Raw genomic sequence first — 24,557 nt, forward strand, 5'->3', positions numbered from 1 at the left:
CCCCACCTCCTTGGCTGAGACTGAAATCGCTTCACCCCGTATCACTTGCAAATACACTTGAACTGCCCATGCTTGTCCCTTCCTGCTCTGCACAGGGTGGTTTGTAGGGGAATGGGGGAAATAAGGCCTGGTTCACACGCACAGATCATAGAATCCCAGCCTGGTTTGGGTTGGAAGGGAGCTTAAAGCTCCTCCAGTTCCAATCCCTGCCACGGGCAGGGACCCCTTCCACTAGAGCAGCTTGCTGCAAGCCCCTGTGTCCAACCTGGCCTTGAACACTGCCAGGGATGGGGCACTCACAACTTCCTTGGAAGCCAGTTCCAATGCCTTATCTCCAACCTGAACTTCCCCTGTTTCAGTCTGAACCCATCACCCCTTGTCCTATCACTCCAGTCCCTAATGAAGAGTCCCTCCCCAGCATCCTTGCAGCCCCCTTCACACACTGGAAGCTGCTCTGAGGTCTCCACGCAGCTTCTCTTCTCCAGGCTCAACAGCCCCAATGTTCTCAGCCTGGCTCCATACAGGAGCTGCTCCAGCCCCTGCTCATCCTCGTGGCCTCCTCTGGACTTGCTCCAAATGCTTCATCCTCTCCATGAACATCCAAATATTGCAGAATTCAGACATTCGAAGACACAGTTGGGTCCAGAAAGGAGTTTATTCCCCGGGTTTGAGTGGTAAAGCAGGAACTCCTCACCCTCTAACCACATGCTGAGTCACATTGGCACAAAGCGGGTTACACCTCCCGGCAGCCTCCTTCTCCTCCCCATGTGGGAGGGTGGCTGCAGGCAACCACCACCACCAGCACTGTACATTGCCCAATCCCCTCTCCTGTAAGGCTGGGTCAATATTGACTTTGCACTTTGCATTCACCAATTGTGGAGCTCCCTTCTCCTCCTGAGACGTGGGTGCAGAGCCCAAGATGAAGATTGAGTTCGCTCCCCTCTCCGTGCCGCTGCACAGGAGGCTTCAGACGGCATCGGTGGTTCATTGGGTCTTCAGCTTCCTAGCTTTAGGTAAGAGAAATCTTCTCTTCTGAGGAGCCACAATAGCTTTACCCCAACTCCTTCCCTCCCCAGCCCCAAGTACATATGGGTACAAAGGTCTGGGATGGAAGGAAAGTGGCATTAGAGGCGTCTTCTGGGAGCCTGCAGGGAATCCCAGGCCATGTTAGGACAAGGGATTACGAGGAGACATTGCGCTTGCACATCTCTGCTTGTCTCACTGTATGAAGAGGAGGATGGAGGCTTGTTCTCATTGAGTTACTTAACTTTTGCCCCCTTTTCTGGGTTGCTTTGTTGTTTCTGAGCACGGGGGCACTAGGGAAGTGCATGGGAGCACCAACATGCCTCATACAGCACCTGCACCCACGGAATTCCAGCTTCTCTTGCTCCATAAGTTCAGTTTTCCTGGTCTAAAGTGCTGCCCTGCTCAGGATCTGTCCTCAGGAATGGCATTCCCATGCTTGAGGGTGGGACACTGGGAGGAGCATGGAGGACTCTGCTTTGCAACCCTGGGAACAGGCACTTTGCTTTATACACATGTCCCTGCTCACCCCAAAAGGGAATTCTTCCAAGGAAACCCAAGCAGGCTTGGGAACAGACACATTAGCAAACTGGGACCCAGACAAACTGCTGTGTGGAAGGCATCGGGTGCTGATGGAAAGGAGAGACAGGGGGTTTGGGATAGGATGCACTGGGAAATAAGGAGATGGGAGGCCCAGAGGTGAGCTATCTGAGTGCAAACAGTCTGAGGCCATTTACAGCCCATCAGGAGCCCAGCTGGAAGGTGACATCCCGGAGTTTCCCATTGTCATGTCAATCCTTAATCTCAGATGGGATATGTGTGAAGTTTTTAGTTTGTTGTGGCAGGAGAGGTTTTGAATACCCCAATACTTAGAGGCAGCAGATCTTTGTCTCTGTATGGGTCCAAAACAATACCTGCAAAGAGGCATAGGCTCTGCTTCAGAGCCTCGATAAGGTTTTGAGACGGCTCCATCCGAAGTCTGCTACATGCAGCTGAGTGGTCAGCTCTGCACCAGTATCTGATGCACCGGAGCACTGGGCCATACTGGTCCTGATGCCATAGGTGTTTGAATGCTTCATGGCACAGGTTCAGCCCATGCTAAGTAATGCTTTTCCAAACTCTATGCGATTCTATGTTGGCACACTTTGGGCAATGGCAGAGGGCAGGGACCTTTGCTGGTACCTGGGATGGATGAGGCTGCCTCTTTTGGAAGAGAATTAACAACATGTGATGCGCGGATTGACTCCACGACTCGTTCAAGTTGTAAAGCAGGTATGCTTTTTATTCAGCGCTGAGACGCACGGGGATAATTCCCCAAAGTCATGCGTGCCTCAGTGTTGTTTCCCTCTACATTTATTTTCTAAAGTTATATATATTCATAAGGTTGCACAATACGCCTATACATATTCATGTCCTATCCCCGCTTCGTATTATAATGAGTTAGAAGGTCCTTTGCGCCTGTGCAGTGCCCCCTCTGGTCATGGGCAGGGGTCTCAAGATGAAGTAACTGAGTCTTCCTCCTGTGGGTAGGGGTCTTCAAGATGAAGTAAATGAGGCTTCCTCTTCTTGCACTTTTCACCTTTTAGTCTTTACGTATGGCCTTAGGGTTTGGTCGGGGTCCCAGCCATAAACCATCTGCATCTTCCCCTTCAGGCATCTGTCTGCTTTTCCTTATCAATAGCTGCTTATCAGTAGAATCAGGGCTCTGCTTTTCCTTGATAGAACCAGGTGTCTGCTTTTCCTTATCAATGGTTGATGCCTTTGTTCTGCTTAGTAGGCATGATAGGTACAGACAATACTTTTGTTTAAGCGAGCAGATTCCTCTAGCCACCTTGTACAACCCCCCTGTACATTGGTTAACCCTGTACCACATGGACACGACTGGGCAGTGCTGTTCACCCACTGGCTCAGCAGGACATGGAATCCCAGAGTGGTTTGTGTTGGAAGGGACCTTAAAGCTCCTCCAGCTCCAACCCCTGCCACGGGCAGGGACACCTTCCACTAGAGCAGCTTGCTCCAACCCCTGTGTCCAACCTGGCCTTGAACACTGCCAGGGATGGGGCAGCCACAGCTTCTCTGGGCACCCTGTGCCAGCACCTCAGCACCCTCACAGGGAAGAGCTTCCTATGGCTCTGCCGAGTTGCTTTGGAGAGGTGTAACCAGCGTGTGTCCCCTTGGGCTGCTCTGGGATAGCGCTGACAGCATCCCTCTCTAGACGGAGAGGAAACCCCACTGTTGCAGCAGTGGCACAGCCAGCTGAGCTGCCCCAAAGGAGTTCTGGCATGGCAGAGTGCAGGGCAGTTGGTGTCATCCTGGACTTGCATTGTAGACCCTGGGGCTCTTCCAGTGCAGAACTGATCCCAGATGTGCTCAACCCACTGGAGAACACCTTGCAGGAGGAGACATGGGTGTTGTTAACAGCGCACATGAGATCTGTCCAAAGCCATGCAGCCTTGGATCCAACCCTCCATAGTGGGACATTCTGGGGTGCTCTGGAGCTCCCTCTGCCCCTGCACCCCGATCTCCTTCCATGGTGCCTGGATGGGATGGGATGCAGTAGAGATGCGGCCACCGTGTTAACAAGGGATGCAGCAAAACATCCCCGCTCCCAGCTCAGATGCAACTGGGCCTTACAGAGCTTTTACAGTGTTTTCCAGCAAAGCAACTTGTCCTTCAGGTTTTTCCCTTCTTGGTGCTGCGAACAAGCTGTCACTTGAGTTTTCAGTGATAGCAATCACTTCTGAGCCAGCAGAAAAGCAGGAAATGATCAGGAGGGAGGAATGAAAAGGTAACACGGAGATGCTCGAAACGCAGGCTCTGCCTCCTGCAGGGAAATGCAGCCTGCTCTGAATGGGGATGTGACCCAAAGCCACAGCTCCTCCATGGCTGCACTTCCAGACATTACTATCATCTCTGGAACAGTTTTACTTTGATTTTGGGTGGGTTTTGTGATATTGAAGCCAAAGCAGTTAAGAAATGCCATAAGAAAGGCAGTAGAGATGTGATAACCAAACCCCACCAAGCGATTCCAGCTGGTTTGATCCATTTCATTAAGTTTCTTTAAGCTTGGAGGTTTTCATCCAAAAGCTCCCAGGTCAGTAACAGTAGAAGCTCGATCCTATGGGATACCCTTAATGTCATCCCATGAGATGCCACACGCTATGTTATAACCCTCAGGCACAGAGATCAGACCTTCCATGGTCAGGATTTGGCCTCTGGCTTCTCCTTTATCCTCATACAGACTTGTGGCATCTGCTGCTAGAACAGGGCTCGTGAAAGCACACATTAGAGTGAAGGCAGAGCTTTGCACAGCCCTTTGGCTGGGGATCCAGCAGCACTGCTTGCAGGCTGCCGTTGCTATGGCTGTGCTAATGCAGCCCCTGAGAAGCCAAGAGCAGAGTAAGGGGCTCATTCATTCTCCACAGGGTGCTGGATGACTGGAGCAGCTTGACCCCGGTGCTGGCAGGGAGCAGCAGCTCACAACAGGCAACAGGCATTGTCCCTGCAGCTGGTTTCCTCGAGGATGCTCCTAGTAAAGGGCACGGAGACAAAAGGAGATTGCCGGCAGCTGATTGGAGGAGAGTGCACAGTGAAAGGATGGGATGCAGGGCATGGAGTGGGGACCACATTGCCTTCCCGCTGCAGGATCCTAGTACTGACAAGTAGCCCCCTCCTAATGCAGAGGAGCCAGGCTTCTAACACCTAAAGGATTCCAGTGCCTAAAGGGGCTGCAGGAAAGCTGGAGAGGGGCTTGGGACAAGGGCCTGTAGGGGCAGGCAAAGGGGAATGGCTTGAACCTGCCCGAGGGGAGACTGAGCTGAGCTCTTAGGCAGAAGCTCTTCCCTGTGAGGGTGCTGAGGCTCTGGCACAGGGTGCCCAGAGAAGCTGTGGCTGCCCCATCCCTGGCAGTGTTCAAGGCCAGGTTGGACACAGGGGCTTGGAGCAAGCTGCTTTAGTGGAAGGGGTCCCTGCCCGTGGCAGGGGTTGGAGCTGGAGGAGCTTCAAGGTCCCTTCCAGCCCAAACCAGGCTGGGATTTGGTGATTCTATGACTCTACAAGGCACCAAAATCAGCAGGTCATGCCCAAACCTGTGGCCTCTCTCATTCCTGGTCTCCATGGACTTGGGCAAGAGCATCCATCCAGACACACCGTGCAGAAGCATCAGTGTGTGGCTGAACCCCTGCAGACAAACCCAGCGCAGAGGCAGGAGACCTGCGCATGTCGCCTCTGCAGACCCAGTGTACAGCACCCAGCCTTTGGACCCTGTCCATCAGCAGGGTTGGCTCAAAGGGCACATGGGGCCAGCGGGAGTCAAGCTCCTTGAAGGCTGAGTGTAGTCCATAGACTGGGACAGCCTCTGTGCACGCTGTCACTGCCAGAGCTGGCACTGGGGACCGCAGCAATGTGCATCTTGGAAACCCTTCTGACAAGTGCAATAAGGACCTGACTCACACCGGGGCTGCTGGGAGGCCAAAAAAGCTCTCTCCACAGGCTGCTGTTTCCCCTGTTTTGGGCTGCATGAGCAAATGCTGGGTTAGCAGCAATGCTGGGCCCAGCAGCACTTGGATGGGATGTGAATCCTGTTTGGATTTGGCCGGGGAAGTCTTCCACATGCTTTGTAGCCTGTGGCTCACTTGGAGCTCGTGGCATATGCATAAAATCACAGAATCCCAAACTGGTTTGGGACGAAGGGACCTTAAAGCCCATCCAGTTCCAACCCCTGCCATGGGCAGGGACCCCTTCCACTAGAGGAGCTTGCTCCAAGCCCCTGTGTCCAACCTGGCCTTGAACACTTCCCATGGCAGAGGGCTGGAACTTAAGGTCCTTTCCAACCCAAACCATTCCATGATTCCATGATTATGGGGGCAGAAAAGTGGAAGGTAGACATTATAGTGATGCTATGGCTGAATTGTAAAGGTTATTCTCCCTCCTGTCCCCTAAAGAATACTGCAAAGCCAGCGAGGCAGAGCCACCTCATAACCACCTCTCATTGCCATTTGTGTGCCTGATATTCCCATCCTCACCAAAGAACTTGTTCCCGTGACCAAACCGGGGCTGGAACTGGATGACCTTTAAAGTCCCTTCCAACCCAAAGTATTCCATGATGCTAAGCTGGAGCGTTTGTCTGGCTGTGCAGAGCCCTGGCAGCTGACGGGCTTCAAGGATGGGCTTCTAATGCATGACTTGCAGCCTGCCCCCATCCCCATCCTGACACAGGCTGCCATCCCTTCCATGTCATTTCCGAGATCCAACAGCCCTTTGCGGGCACACAGGCTGGGCTTTGCCCCCAGAGGGGAGATGTCTGCTGAGGTTCCCTGGCCAGGAGCCTAATGCCACGCTCAAGATATCCCTTAAAGTGTTTGCTGGCGGCCAGCCCCCAAAATGATGAGTGGTGTGCAGGAAAGCAGATGCTGAGGAAATGTGGCTCCCATCCAGGCAGCTCTGAATGGTCCCAGCCAGGGAGGGACCGGCAAGAAACCTTCCTTATTCCTCATTTGCCTCTTGGGGTTACACTCAAAGGGAAGAAAGCAATGATCACGGGGAACGTAGAATCATGGAATGGTTTGAGATGGAAAGGACCTTAAGATCATCCAGTTCCAACCCCCTGCCATGGGCAGGGACACCTCACACTAAACCATGGCACCCAAGGCTCTGTCCAACCTGGCCTTGAACACTGCCAGGGATGGAGCATTCACAGCTTCCTTGGGCAACCCATTCCAGTGCCTCAGCACCCTTACAGTAAAGAACTTCTTCCTTAGATCCAATCTAAACTGCCCGTTTCAGTCTGAACCCATCGCCCCTTGTCCTGTCACTGCAGTCCCTCTCCAGCATCCTTGTAGTATTTTATAAGCATAGAAAGCAAAATAACCTGAATATTAAGGGAAGGTCTCTGTGCACAAATTCTGCCCTGAAATAAGACAAAAGTTGAGTTGCCTATGAATAGGGGGAGAAATGGATAATTCTATCATTGCAAGATTAAGCCTCACTTGGGTGATAAGTGCTTCATTCTGCAGAGTGCTCTTTGAGCTTTGCACGCTACAATAAAGAGGGAATAGATTATTAGCCACTTCTGCAGCAGACCTGATGACCCAGCTCCCATGTGCAGTAAAAGTGCAACCTCTGCATTGCTCCTCAAGCAGAGTTCATGTCTCATGTGGACCCTGGAGCTCGGCTTCATGCTCTGGGCTGTTTTCCTCAAGGGTTATAAAGATGGTGTCTGTGGCCTTTGAAAGGAGTGGCACCAGGCATGAGCAGTGATTTGTGCTGGCCTGGAAGGTGCATTGCGGGTTGGACCTGTCGCTCTGTTGCACTGATTCCCCATGCTCTGTGCTAGTGCTGATCCAGGCACAGTGTCTCTACCTACATGAGGACATCAGGTCCCATTTCAGCTTTAAGGAGGTTTAAGGCTCCAAAGAGACCTTAGAGCAGCTCCAGTGCCTAAAGGGGCTGCAGGAAACCTGGAGAGGGGCTTGGGACAAGGGCCTGTAGGGACAGGCCAAGGGGAATGGCTTGAACCTGCCCGAGGGCAGACTGAGGTTGGACACAGGGGCTTGGAGCAAGCTGCTCTAGTGGAAGATGCCCCTGCCCGTGGGAGGCGTTGGAGCTGGATGAGCTTTAAGGTCCTTTCCATTCAAAACCAGTCTGATTCTATGTTCCCCATGATCATGCCAGGGTTTTAGGCACAGGGATTTATCTTTACATGCAAAGCTCTGGGATAAGGGGGACTTGTCACCAAAACCAAGACTAAAAAAATACTTACTAATTTATCCTAAGTAAACAGGAAGTACAAGGATGTCTTACATGAGAGCATCATGTACCTTTTCCCTTGTAGGACTGAGCTCAGCTGAGCTGGAGAGGTCAGGAGTCAGGTGGCTCCCAAAGATGACAATCCAGGTCTCAGAGGATGAGGGAATGGGTGTATCTACCTAAACTGGAAGCTGAGCAGGGCATCTCCATCCTCACATCCTTCAGCCCTGAGTGCTGGATCTGTGATGAAGATCCAGAGAAGAACATTATATAGAACCCACCACACATGATGTAACCCATGAGCTGGGGACAGCAAAGGGCTTTGATCAATGGGGTATTTTAGTCTACAGCACCAGGTCTTCCAGAGGACACAGCTCTTCCCAGGCACTTCTTAGGGCATCTGCTTTACCAAGTTGGCATTGGGTGGCCAGCAGCAATTCCTCATCACTGCAGACTTTGGTGGGATTTGATGCAACAAGTGATTCCTCTTTGCACACCCTTTTCTTCTCCTGTTCCCATGCCAAAACAGGGCATGAAGGAGATGGAAGGTGGAGGAAAAAGCTGAGCAGTGACTGGAAGCAGCTCAGAAAAGTCTTTAATGGCTTGGGAAGGTCCCAAATCATTAATGTCTTAAGGAATGAAATAAATCATTCTTCTAAAATCAGTGATGACACAGAACTGAAAAGGCTGAAAATCCTCTAGAGGCCAGGATTAGAGCTGAGAGTGAATCCAAGGAGTGGAGAAAAAGGTCCAAAATCAATAAGAAATAACTCAATAAAGAGTAAAATCTTACATATGGGCAGATAAGACATTAAAAATCAAGGACAATTAAAATGGTGACTCATTAGCTCAGGACAAAGCTGTTGGGGACTGTACAGAGAGGGCACAGTGCCCTGTTCTGCTGCCACTGCAAGATGCCGGGTGTCATCAGAGTGTATTAACAGGAGGTTTGGTGTAAAACAGGGACATTTTCATTGCAGGGATCAGTCTGACTCCAGGGAAGGGCCAGACAGCAAAGGGACAGAGCTCTGATCCACAAGGAAAACTGTGGGGAAAGGAAGACATGGTGGGCTTTGAGAAATAGGTGGTTGCTGCAAGGGTGGTGCTTGGTTCCTCTCCAGGGTATAGATAGGAAAGAAACCTTCCCTGCATCCAAGATGCCTTCACAGTGATGAAGTAACCCAGCAGCAAGCCCAGTGATGGGCTCTGTCCCAGCACCAGAGTCCCTCCAAGTGCATCATTTGAGAGGGACTCTTCATCAGGGACTGTAGCGATAGGACAAGGGGTGATGGGTCCAAACTGAAACAGGGGAGATTTAGGTTGGAAATAAGGCAGAAGCTCTTCCCTGGGAGGGTGCTGAGGCGCTGGCACAGGGTGCCCAGAGAAGCTGTGGCTGCCCCATCCCTGGCAGTGTTCAAGGCCAGGTTGGACACAGGGGCTTGGAGCAAGCTGCTCCAGTGGAAGGGGTCCCTGCCTGTGGCAGGGGTTGGAGCTGGAGGAGCTTTAAGGTCCCTTCCAACCCAAACCAGTCCGGGATCCTATGATCATTCCCTTCCCAAAGCCAACTGCTACCTCACCACTGGCTTTTCCCCCAGCACAGTGCTGCACAGCTGCCTTCATCGCCCTCTTCTTCACCCGTTTTTGGCTGCTCTGTGTCCTCTATGCCGTGTGGTGGTTCAAAGACAGGGAGAAGCCCTGCAAAGGTGGGAGACGGATCCATGCCATCCGGAACAGCGTTGTGTGGAGGTACATGAGGGACTATTTCCCCATCACGGTAAGTGCTGCCGATTCCATAAGCACTGATTTCATAAGGACCACCTTTGTCTTTGGTGTCTGGAGGCAGTTTGGGGCAAGGACTTCTGGCATGGGGCTCTGGGAGGTCAGTGTTGAAGGATCATGTATCCATCATTTTCTAACCTGCATCTGAAGAGGGCTAGAAGGGTGCTGGAGAGGGACTCTTCATTAGGGACTGAGGCAATAGGACAAGGGGTGGTGAGTTGACACTGAAACAGGGGAAGTTTAGATTGGATATAAAGCAGAAGTTCTTTACCGTGAGGATGCTGAGGCACTGGAATGGGTTGCCCAGGGAGGTTGTGAATGCTCCATCCCTGGCAGTGTTCAAGGCCAGGTTGGACAGAGCCTTGGGTGCCATGGTTTAGTGTGAGGTGTCCCTGCCCATGGCAGGGGGGTTGGAACTGGATGAGCTTAAGGTCCTTTCCAACCCAAACTGTTCTATGATTCAATGATTCTATCATCTTCCCAGGTCCCAGATTACTGCAAGACCCAGTATAAAAGAAGACCACCATTTTCACAATCACATCCTTTGATTGTCTGCCATTGGGTTTCTTTGCTCTTTGCAAGGCAGAAAGTGATGCTGAGGACCTGCTGTGGGTCATATATGGCAAATCTCTGAGTTTAAATATGATTTGAGGAATGGCTGAGTAGGACCTGGGGGGTTCAGTGTGGAGAAGGCTCAGGGGGGACCTGATGGCTGCCTACAAGTGCCTGAGAGGAGGATGGAGGCAGGAGGGGCTGGGCTCTGCTCCCAAGGAACAAGGGATGGGACAAGAGGAACCGGCCTCAAGCTGCACCAGGGCAGGTTTAGATGGAGCTGAGGAACAATTCCTGCCCCAAAGGGTGCTCAGGCATTGGAACAGGCTGCCCAGGGCAGGGCTGCAGTCACCGGCCCTGCAAGTGTTCACACCCCATGGAGACGAGGCCTCAGTGCCATGGGGCAGTGGTGGCCTTGGCAGTGCTGGGAACGCTTGGACTGGGTGAGCTTAAAGGGCTTTTCCAACCTGGATGATTCCATGATTCTGTGGTTTAAGGGCTTCTGGATGAGCTTCAATCAAGGTTCCCAAAAGGTTTATCATGACTTTATGGGGAGGAATGGGAACACATCCCAGGAAAGCTTGCGGGGAGCTTTGTCATAAGGGACAGGTTATATTTTATGACATTTAATAGGAAACACAGAATGGGCTCCTGATAAATTATTCTCAAGCTTGCCTTAGAAGATGCTAGAATCCTTGAGCTATTTATGTGGCTGTAATGATTATATGCAATATAGGCTCTTTAAATTATTCCTGGCCATAAGCTGCTGCTTGGGCAGTGTCCAACCAGCCTCTCTGCTAAATCTTGGCTGCCTGCTCAGAGCAACAACAATTCTTCTCCCATCCCTCTGCAAGGACATGGAACCCCTTATGAACCCCATGGGGCAGCGTTTGCCCTTCCTTTCCTGGGCGCAGGCCCGTAAGACCAGTAAGACCTTTACCATCAAAGACCAATAGAGGGAGTGTGGTTACTGGGATTGAAGGCCAGGAAGGCTCCCTGGAGCCTTCCTTATGGCTGGGATGGGAGAAGTCAGAGGAGGGTGCACAAAAGGACATCAGAAACCAAACCATGATGACCAGAGTATTGTAACCAAGCAATCACGTCATGCTATTTCCCAAAGACAGCTTCTCAGTCTTCTGCACTTTCTAAGCCACAATATAAGATTTAGCAGCCCATTCTGAATGCATTTGCTGCTATATCATGGAAAACCATTTGGCATCCCCAGCATCCTGCAGCAAGGGTGAACCACACAATGTGAACACCTCCCTGCTCCCTACTTGTTTCACTCGAAACTCCCTGGTTAGCCCATGCAAACCCTGCCCCACATACCCAGGCCATTCCTGGTTTTATACCCTGTTACATCCCACATGTGCCAGCTTTTTTCCCCAGTTAAAACCCCAAATGTGTTTGCTTCCTTGCATGGGAAGGATTTCATTTCATAGCACTGGGCATGAGCTGATTTGTGCCTAGCGGGGTGGAAGTTAAGCATTTGAAACATTGCTTTAACCATCCTGTACACTGCTGTCACAGTGAACTAAGCTGAGCTTTCGATCTGAACGTGCACAGCTGGACCTTGCCTTTAGAATCACTGACTCCTAGAATGGTTTGGGTTGGAAGGGAACTTAAAGCTCCTCCAGCTCCAACCCCTGCCATGGGCAGGGACCCCTTCCATAGAGCAGCTTGCTCCAAGCCCCTGTGTCCAACCTGGCCTTGAACACTGCCAGGGATGGGGCAGCCACAGCTTCTCTGGGCACCCTGTGCCAGCGCCTCAGCACCCTCCCAGGGAAGAGCTTCTGCCTAAGAGCTCAGCTCAGTCTCCCCTCGGGCAGGTTCAAGCCATTCCCCTTGGCCTGTCCCTACATCCCTTGTCCCAAGCCCCTCTCCAGCTTTCCTGCAGCCCCTTCAGGCACTGGAGCTGCTCTCAGGTCTCCCCTTCAGGAGCCTTCTCTTCTCCAGACCGAACAACCCCACTTCCCAAATCCCCATCCAGCACAGGGACAAAAGGGGAGTGGGATTTGGGGACATGGACCCAGATGGGCACCCACCTCCCTGGGCTGTGTTTGTGCACAGATTGAGTCTGTTCAGCCCTGGAGAATCAGTCATCCAGGGAAGATTCAACTTGTCTCCTAGTCCTCCGGGTCCCAGCAGCGAGCTCAGCCTGGCCAAGCATCAGTGATTGGAGACAGGAGGAGCTGCCTATTTCAGTTTAGGAAGTGGCTTTAAATGCTGCCTGTAAAGGATCCCTGCGCATGTTTGCAGTCCTGGAAGCGGAGAGACGTTGGGATGAGCATCTGTTTCCTAGGGATCTGAGCAGCACGGATTGGCACTGTGCTGCAGTGTCTGACACATGGGATTGAGCAGGCTCTGCGCTCAGTGTGTGCAAGCAGCACCCTCTGCTGATGCCACCCTTGCACAAGTCCCGCTGCTGCTTGGGTTATTCCCCTTGGAGATGGACGGCTTTTAGTTAGGGGTTTGCTATAGGATCAGGCAGGAACTGAGTAAGTTTGAGTGGTTTTGAAAGGTAAAGGACAAGAAAGCAGTGAGAATTCCAGGTGAAGTCCGGTGCATTGCACAGGGAAGTTAGCTTTGCTTCATCCCCCTGTGTTTTTAATAAAATCATGGAATGGCTTGGGTTGAAGGGACCTTAAAGCTCATCCAGGTCAACCCCCTTATGTTTCCTTGCATGGTTCTTTCATGATAATTTATCAGCACATCTTTATTAGGAAGGATGCACTCAGCATTACAGTCAAACCAAACTTCTCCATCTCGTGGCCATGGGAATGCACATCTTCACTGCTGCTTCTTCCCAGCCTCATCACCTTCTGATGCTGTAAACCCACTGTCACCAACCTCCCTCACACAGCCAGGGTGTTTTGGTGCCCTCAGCTGAGGAGAGCCATTGATGTGCAGAAGATGAAGACGAGGGTGAAATGGGGAATGACACTGCCCCTCTGCTCTGCTCTTGTGAGACCTCACCTGGAGCACTGTGTGCAGTTCTGGTGTCCTCAACATAAGAAGGACATGGAGCTGTTGGAACAAGTCCAGAGGAGGCCACGAGGACGCTCAGGGGCTGGAGCAGCTCCTGTATGGAGGCAGGCTGAGAAAGTTGGGGCTGTTGAGCCTGGAGAAGAGAAGGTGTGTGGAGACCTCAGAGCAGCTTCCAGTGTGTGAAGGGGGCCTACAGGGATGCTGGGGAGGGACTCTTCATCAGGGACTGCAGTGATAGGACAAGGAGTGATGGGTTCAAACTGAAACAGGGGAAGTTTAGATTAGATATAAGGAAGAAGTTCTTTACTGTGAGGGTGCTGAGGCACTGGAATGGGTTGCCCAGGGAGGTTGTGAATGCTCCATCCCTGGCAGTGTTCAAGGCCAGGTTGGACAGAGCCTTGGGTGCCATGGTTTAGTGTGAGGTGTCCCTGCCCATGGCAGGGGGTTGGAACTGGATGATCTTAAGGTCCTTTCCAACCCAAACCATTCTATGAATCTGTGATTCTAAAGCATAAGCTTGATGAGATCCATCTCTACTGTAGTCCCCAAGCAGAAGTCACCATCCTTCTTGCTGGCTATAAATTAGGGTTGGATGCTTGGTTTAGAGAAGACATTTCACCTTTATCACACAACCTGGATTACGAGTTAAATCTATCATCTGGAAGCTAAAATTAAGGTCTTAGAGGGACAAATTCTTTCTTTGGGTGCTGTCATGATTCAAAGCAACCCCAGCAGGCACCATCTTAGCAGCTTTATTCAGTGCAGCCTCTAAAGTGCCTTTTATGTGGCCAAGGTCCCTGTGGCCTTCACTGCGCTGTATTTTCCCTTCTGAAGAGCCACAGGACACATTTCACCAGCCTTGGGGTTATCTAAGTGTCAGTTGGACCTTAATATCTATAGCAACTGGCAGAGTCCCAACCTGTGTCATTGTGCCTGGGGACAGGCTACATTGGGCTTCTTTGTTAGCATAACTAAAATGAGCTATTAGAGAACTTGTTGAACCCTAGGAGCTGTGATCTGGGATGGCTCCATCCCATAACTCATTCATTCTCATAACTGCATGAACCATGACGGGGGTTGTTTGAGGGTATATCGTGCTTCTGGGGAGGTACAAGGCATTGCGGAGGGGGAAGAGCTCCACTTCATGTGAACCCAGCCCGACCAGGAATGTTTTCCTTCTTTTCATAGAAGAATGATGTTGTTTGTGACTGGGGGTTTTGTGTCACGGCCCATAATGTTAAATAGCACTGCTGGTCTTTGCTTCCTTCTCTTGGCTGAAGGATAGATGAGAGGTCCTTAGGGCAAAAGCAAGCCATGGCCAAATGGCCCAGAGCCACAACTGTGCCCTTCCTGAGGAACTCCTCTGTCCTGCTCTTGACCCTCTCTTCTTTGACCTTAAGTAAGAAAGAGGCCATGGCTGGGGTCAGGTCCACCACAGGACTGTGTCCCACCGTAAGGATAAGGATACAGGAGGTCCTAAAGACCGCCAAAAGCAGCATCGCACAAGAGCAAGAGAACACTTGGGCTTTTTGGAGCTGCCATCCTTACCCAGAACTGCGAATGAGGGTGGTGAAGTCCTATCCAAACTGGACCCCTTCCACTGGAGCAGCTTGCTCCAAGCCCGTGTCCAACCTGGCCTTGAACACTGCCAGGGATGGGGCAGCCACAGCTTCTCTGGGCACCCTGTGCCAGCGCCTCAGCACCCTCACAGGGAAGAGCTTCTGCCTAAGAGCTCAGCTTAGTCTCCCCTCGGGCAGGTTAAAGCCATTCCCCTTGGCCTGGCCCTACAGGCCCTTGTCCCAAGCCCCTCTCCAGCTTTCCTGCAGCCCCTTCAGGCACTGGAGCTGCTCTCAGGTCTCCCCTTCAGGAGCCTTCTCTTCTCCAGGCTGCCCCAGCCCAGCTCTCTCAGCCTGGCTCCAGAGCAGAGGCACACATGAATGTGACATGCTGAGATGAGAAACTGGCCTTGTCTCACCAAGGAAACTTTGGTTCAACCCCTTGTTTACTCACGGACCAGCCTGGCTGGACCCTTGAGTCCTTTGGCAATGATTAAAGCTTCAACTCACCCAGAAAACCTAAAGCAGCAAATGCCATCCGGTGGGTGAGGAGATGCCAACGCACCCACGGCAGGAGGGAGGGGATTCACAGCCCTCTGCACCTCAACCCCAGCCCCATTGAGCTCTTCAGTGCAGGAGAGTTGGGTTGTCTGGTGTCAAGCATTAACTTCCCTGGCAGTCTGGGAACAGAGGTTGACCTCTGGCATGGAGACAGGGAAGAAGTGAACCAACACTGGGAACAATAAGTGGGAGGATGGAGCTTCTGTGATTTTCCAGGCTTAGAGTCCAGAGGGCTTGACCAAAGTCAAGACCAAAGTCTCTCCTCTGCTACAGATCATAGAATTATAGAATGGTTTGGGTCAAAGGGACCTTTAAAGCTCATCATGTCCAATGCCCCTGCAATGAGCAGGGACAGCTTCAAATAGGTCAGATTGCCTTGTACAAGCTCTTTGGCTTCAAGTCCTGCCCATGTCATCCAAATGGGAGCAGACACTATGACAAAAGGAGGACCTTCTCTCCCATCCTTTCCTTATGCCTGAAAAATGCCCAGTTTACAAACCTAATAGAGGCACAGAATTCAACTTGGTCACTAAGATGTGGTCAGAGCTATTGCAGGGACAACTCTTGTGTTATAATGCAGGAAACATTAACCAGAGCACCAGCACATTGGGATGTCTTATAAGGTGCCTTATCGCAGGTGAACTCCCATTGAAGCAGTCTGCACAGCTCAGTGGGTACCCTGAGTTCAACTCTTCATTATCAAGGAGGATGCAGCGACCTTGGGTTACAACCGGGCACTGAGCCTGCTGTCATCCCCTCTTCTATGCTGCACACATACAGCATGTTTCCAACACACCCGAGCATCTCACCTCCCTCCTATAAATCACCCAGGGATGAAAGGCTGTTTGGAAGCAGAAGATGGATGCAGGAAACATTGATGTAAGCTGAAATGACTCAAAAAGGAGGCAGGGGCCCCAGGCACTCAGTAACTCAGCCATCTGCCCCTCTTCCTGCTTAGGTACCTCTACACCGGGCAGCAGCGGAACCCTTGTTTGTCCATTCCTCTCATTAGGAGCAGGCGCTTGAATGGGCACATGTGTACAGTCAACAGAGCCTTAGGGCAGAGGGGAAATTAGCCATGATGTAAGAAAGTAAAATGCACCCTCGTGATTAACCTGTGGTTCTGGCTGCTTCTAGGAAAACACAGGCACCAGGAGCTGCTCCCGAGGGAGGATGGGACCAGGCTGCTGGAGGGGTGACGTGGTAAAAGGCGCTGGGCTTTGGTTCTTCTTGAGCACTGGGGCTGTTGAGTTGAATGGAGATTCATGGTGGCTCTGTTAGGGTTAACCTTGAGAGGGTTCATCCTTCCCTGGTGCTGTGAGCATCCTCGGCATCCACAGGAATCACTCAGTTTGGACCGCTCCTGTTGGCTGGTGTTGGCAGGGCAGGGTCTTCTCAGCGGCATAGCTGGAGGGTGGGTTTGCAACAGCAGCCCCTCTCCTCTGGGGAGTCCATAGCGAGTGTAACCCACAGGGTCCACATCCTGGTTGTGCCTTATCTCCCTTTAATCCTCCCCTCCTCTGCTGTCCCATGTAGGATCTCCCAGGCTTCAAACCCAGCAGCAGACTGGCCGAGTGTTTCATGCAGCTGCTTAGGCAGCCTCCAAGGGCTGTGCCTGCAATCCGTGCTGTCCATCCCTATACACTGGACACAGGCATTCCACATTCCCTCTTCCTGGTAAAACTTGGGCAGACATCCAGTCATAGAAGTGAAGAATCCCAGGTTGAAGGGACCTCAAGGATCATCTGCTCCAACCTTTCCAGGCAAAGAATGACCCAGACTGGATGCCCAGCACCCTGTGCAGCCCCATCTTAACAGTGTCCAACGCTGGGGGGGGGTCACTGCTTCCCTGGGGGCATTATTCCAGTGGTGGTCATTATCACTGGAAAAGTTTCCCTCTTGGGAATCTCCCCAGCAGTAACTTGTGCCCATCACCCCTCAGCTCTCCCATGGGACTCCTTGTCCAAACGGAGCCTCCATCTTCCCTGCAGCCCCCCTTTACCTCCTGGCACATGGATCAGGTCTCCCTGCGTTTTCTCTTCTCCAGCTGAGCAGTCCCAGCTCTCTCAGCCTTTCCTCACTGCTGCCCAGCCCTTGGACCATCTCTGTGGTCCTTCTCTGGCCCCCCTCCAGCCCAGCCACATCCTTCTTGTACAGCAGGAACAAAACTATGCCATGGACCCCCTTCCAAGGTTCCCCCATCTGCTCCCCATAGCCAATGCTCCAGCCCCGTAAGGCAGCAGCACTAACTCATGGCCCCTTTTTGCTCCCATCTGGCGTGCAGCTGGTGAAGACGGTGGAGCTGGACCCTAGGCAGAACTACCTGATGGGATTTCATCCCCATGGGGTCCTGGCAGCAGGAGCCTTTATCAATTTCTGCACGGAGGCATCGGGCTTTTCCACGCTCTTCCCGGGCATCACCCCACACCTGATGATCCTCTCCCTGTGGTTTCGCATCCCCTTCTTCAGGGACTACCTGATGAGTGGAGGTAAGCAGGGATGAGTGGGGGAACAGGGGATGAAGCCACAAGGGGAAGAGGAGTCTGTTTGTCCTTATCTATGCTGATGGATCCCATGCACCTTATGGATTCCATTGCGAAGAATGTGGGAAGACATTAACTTACTGTGTTTGCTAAGAAACTACTGCATCATTTATTGATGCACTTGGAAAGGTAAATACACTGTCAGAAATGTCCTGTATTCTAAGCAACACTTGTTCATGGTAAAATCACAGAATCCCAGACTGGTTTGGGTTGGAAGGGACCTTAAAGCTCATCTAGTTCCAACTCCCTGCCATGGGCAGGGACACCTTCCACTAGAGCAGCTTGCTCCAAGCCCAGTCCAACCTTCAACAAATACAAACTGTTGGCTTATTTTTAAGATACTCAATAGTCTTTGTGCCACAAATAGGCTGAGAATGGGTTTCCTGTGGATTTCTTGGAGCTTCTCTCTCCTGTAGTTAGATTTGCCTGATCTACTTAATATGTGATGTGCAAAGTGAGTGCCTGAACTGTGGGGAGTGAAAAACACTGATTCTCTGCTGGTGGTCTGTGATTTGCAAAACATGTTATGGGGAGGAGAATTCTCAGACTGTATTGCTGTATTTCATTTCATATGGGGTTAGATTTCATTCAGCACTGAAAATTGCTGCCATACCTTTTAATTTTTGCTCTGAACAAGAGGCAGCAAGCATAAACCATAGAAAGGTCCACAGGAACATGAGGAAGAACTTCTGAGCATCAGAATAGAATCACAGAATCATAGAATCAATGAGGTCAGGAAAGCCCTTTAAGCTCATCCAGTCCAACCATTCCCAGCACTGCCAAGGCCACCACTGCCCCATGGCACTGAGGCCTCGTCTCCATGGGGTGTGAACCCTTGCAGGGCCGGTGACTGCAGCCCTGCCCTGGGCAGCCTGTTCCAATGCCTGAGCACCCTCTGGGGCAGGAATTGTTCCTCAGCTCCATCTAAACCTGCCCTGGTGCAGCGTGAGGCCGGTTCCTCTTGTCCCATCCCTTGTTCCTTGGGAGCAGAGCCCAGCCCCTCCTGGCTCCATCCTCCTCTCAGGCACTTGTAGGCAGCCATCAGGTCCCCCTGAGCCTTCTCTTCTCCACACTGAACCCCCCCAGGTCCATCAGCCCTTCCCCATCACACTTGGGCTCCAGGCCCTGCACCAGCTCTGCTGCCCTTCTTTGAACCTACTCCAGCAGCTCACATAGGTTGCTCAGAAAGGTTATGGAGTCTCTTTCCCTGGAGATATTTAGGAGCTCTATGGACACAATCCTGAGCAACGTGCTGTGGGTGACCCTGATTGAGGTTAGACTAACTAAAAGTCAGTGGTCCCCTCCAATCTCAGCCCATTCTGTAAAGCGTATAAGAGAGGATGCAAACAGCAGCTCCCACTGTTGCAAAACCACATGGCAGGAGGGGAAGCAGAAATGAAAAGGAATAGGTAAAAAATAGATGGAGAGAAGGGGAAAGGAATGTGGAGAGAGTTATGGACACCAGGAAGAGATGACCTCCTCCTCTCACTGGTGAGCTTGGGAAACAGTCCCTTCTGCAGCTCAATGGGCCCATCCTGTATGTGGGATTCAATAGACAAAACACAGGCATCCAGGTCCTCCTGAGATACCCCGGGGCTGTCATCACCCTGTTTTCCACATAAACTCTGGCTCCTGCTGCTGGAAAAATATTTACATGGAGAGCAAGGAATCATAACAGTGAGATATGGGAGAGATCTGGCCCAGGCGAGGGATGGTTTAATCACTGCAATGTGGGAGCTGGGTGCAGAGCTCCTTTTCAGGTCCATTGCATCCTTTGGACAAAGAGGTTTTAAATTGCTCCTGAAACAAGGGTTTCTTTAAAGAATCAAACCCATGTTGCTCTGTCATTTCCCGAATGAAAGATTTGAGATTTTGCAAGGAAATAACATCCAGGGACCAAATTCTGCGTAAAATTCCACTTTAAATCCATAGTCATAGAATGATTTGGGTTGGAAAGGACATTAAAGCTCATCCAGTTCCAACCCCTCACCACGGGCAGGGACACCTTCCACTAGAGCAGATTGCTCCAAGCCCCCTCCAGCAGCATGCACTGAAATCTGTGCTTCTTTTAACCTAAAGCAAATGCTTCCCTGACTTTAGAGCTGGTCAGGATTGAACTGGGTTTCATTTGACAACAAACCGAAACAGATTTTCCCTGGGGATTGTGAGCACTTAGTCCTCAGTTTACTTTTTTCCCTGATTTTTCCCTGTTTCTCACTCTTAGGCCAGACAGCAAAGGGAGAACTGCATGTTCATGCAAGTCTTGGGTGACATGGCAGGGGGTTGGAACTGGATGATCTTAAGGTCCTTTCCGACCCAAACCATTCTATCATTCCATGAATCCAGCATCTTTGAGGGCAGATGGGCTGAGATTGCCAAAGTGTAGGAAAACTCTGACAATAAGGTGTCTAGCATCCCTTTGGAGCTGGATAATGGGGGGCAAAAGGTACAGAGCAAACCACAGTCATGTGGGTTTTACAGATATAGATGCTTTCTTCCTCTCTGCCCCACAGGCCTTGTCTCCTCTGACAAGGAGAGCGCATCCTATGTGCTGAAGAACCCAAAGGGTGGGAATGTGCTGGCCATCGTCATCGGTGGGGCACAGGAGGCGCTGGATGCTCGGCCGGGATCCTGCACCTTGCTGCTGAAGAAGAGGAAGGGATTTGTTCGCCTGGCCATCGAGCATGGGTGATGCAGGGGATGGGCTCAAGGGGCCCTTGGGGAGGGATGTGGCTGCTTCATGGGGTGTTCCTGCTGGTTTGAGAATCATAGAATCATGGAATGGTTTGGGTTGGAAAGGACCTTGTGATCATTTAGTACCAACCCCCTGCAGAACAACTATTTGAGAGGGGGGAAGGTGTTTTGGGGTGGGCTTTGCTGATCTTCATGCCCTCATATTGGGTTCAACTCCTCACAGCACGCCACTGGTCCCTGTCTTTTCCTTTGGGGAGAATGACCTCTTTGAGCAAGTAAGAAACCCCCAGGGCTCCTGGCTGCGGAGGATCCAGCACCAGCTCCAGAAGTTCATGGGCATCTCCCTTCCCCTCTTCCACGCAAGGGGCATCTTCCAGTACAGCTTCGGGTTGGTACCCTACCGTCGGCCTATCTACACTGTGGGTAAGTCCTTCCTTGGCCAACACAATACAGCTACACTCAGCCTGGCCAGTGGGGGGACGAGGGACATCCCCTGGGTTGTGTTATCGTCCTGGATGGAGATGCCAAGCTGGAGCATCATGCTGTGGTGGGCTAGAAACATGCTGGCAACGAAGCATCCTCAACTGCTCATGTGTCACGCTGATTTGGATCTCTGTCTTGGCCTTAAGACAAAGCCCAGGCCATCTATGCATCAAAGCAAAGCTCCAGAGCACACACATCCATTTCATTATCTGTGTGGGATGCAGCCAAACCCAGCACAACCCAGTAATAAAAACCACTGCAATAACAGTGGGTTATACTTCTTCCAAGCCAATTTTACAAGCACAAATAGGGCAACACCTAAGCAGTTTGCAGGTTTGCTCAGTGTCCCATGCAGACACAGCTGCAACCCTCAACCTATTTGCATGGCAAGATGTTTCCAGCAGAGATCATGCTCATAGGAGATCAAATTCAAAGCAAGCCTTTGGTTTTGAAGCACTTCTGCCTGGTTTCATCAACTCCATCCTTGCCCCACGGAGCTGTTGGATCCCATCAGCGCGGTTGATGCTGTGTGAAGTAGCCTAATGAAAGAGGTGGTTTGGAAAGGTCAGATCTCGCCCCACTGATGAGGTTTGACAGCCAGCAATTACTTCTAATTGCTTTACAACCTGTTTGGATTGTCTCAAGGGGTTTATGAGCTGTGCAGTATCACAAGGGCTCTTCATTAACCTGAGGAGGAGCAGCCTTACTCAATGATGAAACCCTCCCGTGCTTGACAAACACAGTTTGAGTAAGAGACCAGAGCAAGAGAGGCATCACCTGGACCTCATGTCCCTTGCAGGTGCCTGGTCCTGCTGCTGGTGGCTCTGGGAGGTGGGAAGGAGCTTCTTCTATTGATAGGAATCCAATTAATTAGATTTACCCTTGAAAAAAAGCACGATTTCATAGAGATATATGGGCACTAATAAAAACCAGATGTTTCACAGAATCTTTAATCTGAGTAAAGTGGAAGCATCCCAATCACTAGTGTATTTAAGTGGTCTGGGGCTCCCCAGTGCCTCAGTGTCCCCATTTGCCATGCAGATTCCCAAGGCCACATGGAAACATCATTAGGATGATGTTGTCTTTATGTGCAGCACATCTGAGATGTTAGGCTGGAGGGACCGCATTGGGATGCAGCACTTTCTACTTCATAATGCTACACAGAGGGTCTTTGGCATTAAGCAGCTTTACAGATGGGGAAACTGAGGCAAAGATAGATGAGACCTTTGAGACCAACATCAGAGCCAGTATCTGAACCTCCATCTCCTTACCTCCTTGGCTGTGCTACCCCCCAAACTCCAGGATATGACTGGTCCTATCAATCCATCCAGTGCATCCTTGGAGACCCCAGCTCTGTGCCAAGATGTGCAATCCCTTCAGAGGGACCTGACACTGTCTGTTCCTAATGCCTGTGTTTGTTTTCCAGTTGGGAAACCAATTCCGGTGCAGAGGAACCGCAAACCCTCTGAGGAAGAGGTGGATCGAGTCCATGAGAAATACCTAAACGAATTGAGCAAGCTCTTTGAGGAGCACAAAGCTAAATATAACATCCCAGAAGACAGACACCTGGAATTCATATAGAGCTCCTCAAGCAAGATGAAACCATGGAGATCAAGCTCCAAGTTTTCCCTTACCTCCAGAACAACCTCAACTTAGTCACTGTTAACATATGGTCTGTACAGTGCAGGGAGAAAGACTTGATTTTCCCATCACTTGCATGGGTGTAGGGAAAGAGTTTCCATCTTTTCTCCCTATAGGACACATGAAAGATATAAAGAAGAAAGGATCCTATCTGTGGCCAGCACTACTCAAACACTCCAGCAGAAAACTCCCACTTCCAGTATGGCTTCCCTCCAGGGAAATAGGAATGCCTGAAGGTTTCCTTCGCATTATATTCAGTTGGAAATGGAATGATGAGCCATAATTTCTGCTGAGTACATCTGTCTTTTTAAATACAGTTTGTCTACATCAACAAATACTCATTGCTTGCTTGTGCTCTTCACGTCTTTAGTTGCTCTGGGCTCTTTTCCCATCACCTAAACCACAGTTATCACAAAGCTCATACTTGTAGCATGGTGCTGGGTACCCACAAGCAGCATCACGATGCTGTACCCCACCAGGGCAAAAGAAGTAAAGCATTTATAAAGGGAAAAGGCTCATCCAGAGGGTTTTTCCTACCTGGGCTCCACTTTTCCTGCTTATCATTTAACCCCAGACACCTCTTCATGGGAACACCTTGGATTAGTCACCAGCTATGGAAGCACCATCTCTCTTATTTCCTAAGGAGGGAGCATGGCCAGGAGATGGGAGAAGTGATTTGGGGCAGGAAATATGGCTCATAAAGCCACGTTTGGCGGAGGATCAAGGCTTTAAGCAGCTGCTGCTTCTTGATATCCAGAACTTTAATAAACTCTGCGCTTCATGGGATTTTGCAACGTGGAAGTTTTGGAGCCTTTACCCCATCACCTTTTCCCTTTCCATTCCTTTCTCTTCCCAGATCCCATTCTCCACCTGAAAGAAGCCCCAAAACATCCTGCAGAACACAGGATTGATTTACCCCGAGAGCTGCATTTAACAAGGGAACCACACAGAGCTGTTTCTCCACTGGCAATACCCCATTGTGACAATACTCCCTCACTGTGTTTCGTTTCCTTTTCCCTTTCCTCCTGCCCTCATCAAATCACTCCACTGGATTCTTAATCTGAATAACCTGCTGCAAATCCCTGCTATTCCCAGAAAACAAGGGAACAACAGGGAGGAATTTGACAGAGCCCTTATCGACATTTCTAAACGCTGCTGTAATCCCACACTTAATCCAGTCAAATAAAGCAGGTCACCTGCTATGGTTTCTTCTTGCTTTCTATTAATAGGCTCTTTCTTTTGTCCTTAAGGATGGAGGTGCCTAAGCAGGAGGAAGATTTATGCACCAGGAATATAATTCTCTCACACCCTTTTTATTTTGGTGTTCATCACATTCCAAGCTTTATCCTGATGCCAGTTGCTTTTTCCTACCCTTTCCTCTGCCTTCCCTGCTATTTGCCACCCACAGATCCCAGGAATTCTGCCGTGACCTTCTACAAGCATCCTGATAGGAGTCATTGCTGGAGGGGAGTGATGGAGATGTCCCCAGGGACACAGTGCAGGGTGTTCTGGGGATGCGGGTGAGGACAAGGAGCTCAGAGCTTGATGCAATGGGAAACAGAGCAAAGGTGCTGCAGTGCAAGAGAGACACGATTTGGGGGCACATCAGATAGGCAGATGGATGCAGTGATATTGTGGGGATGTAGAAAATGGGGAGGGAGAAGGATGCAGGGTCCAGGGCATAGAATGGGCAAGGGTAGCAAGCGCTGGTACAGACCATAGGGGTTGGATCTGTAGGAATGACAACACTGTCCCAGCCTCATGGAGAAGCTGCATTTGAGCAAGCTGCTCTAGTGGAAGGTGTTCCTGCCCGTGGCAGGGGTTGGAACTGGATGAGCGTTAAGGTCCCTTCCAACCCAAACCAGTGTGGGATTCTGTGATTCCCAATTGCCCACAGAGGCCAAGGACACGCAAGACCCAAGGCAAAAGAAGACAGCAGCACTGGAGAAGAGCGGTCATAGGAGAGTGTTGCCTATATATAAAACAGGCT

At 50.9% G+C, this 24,557-nt stretch overlaps 1 protein-coding gene across 1 annotated transcript; it reads left to right on the plus strand.

Moving 5' to 3' along the window:
• Positions 1–875: 875 nt before the first annotated feature.
• On the plus strand, positions 876–22,769 carry MOGAT2 (monoacylglycerol O-acyltransferase 2). The gene is made up of 6 exons (XM_057417402.1): positions 876–1,013; positions 9,366–9,544; positions 17,491–17,695; positions 20,263–20,437; positions 20,667–20,866; positions 22,353–22,769. Exons 1-6 carry the CDS (start codon positions 920–922, stop codon positions 22,505–22,507), a joined length of 1,008 nt encoding a protein of 335 aa, XP_057273385.1. The 5' UTR covers positions 876–919; the 3' UTR covers positions 22,508–22,769.
• Positions 22,770–24,557: the final 1,788 nt, after the last annotated feature.

The sequence above is a fragment of the Pezoporus wallicus genome, unplaced genomic scaffold, assembly GCF_028554395.1.
Source record: "Pezoporus wallicus isolate ANWC-B61680 ecotype Strahan unplaced genomic scaffold, APGP_CSIRO_Pwel_v1 contig_13838, whole genome shotgun sequence".
NCBI lineage: Eukaryota > Metazoa > Chordata > Aves > Psittaciformes > Psittacidae > Pezoporus > Pezoporus wallicus.

Bases quoted from the DNA above. Each gene is read 5' to 3' on its own strand.
- MOGAT2 (XM_057417402.1), top strand. From the start codon at position 920: ATGAAGATTGAGTTCGCTCCCCTCTCCGTGCCGCTGCACAGGAGGCTT. The intron at 20,438-20,666 runs GTGATGCAGGGG...AACTCCTCACAG, and splicing joins CGCCTGGCCATCGAGCATGG to CACGCCACTGGTCCCTGTCT. The intron at 20,867-22,352 runs GTAAGTCCTTCC...TTTGTTTTCCAG, and splicing joins TCGGCCTATCTACACTGTGG to TTGGGAAACCAATTCCGGTG.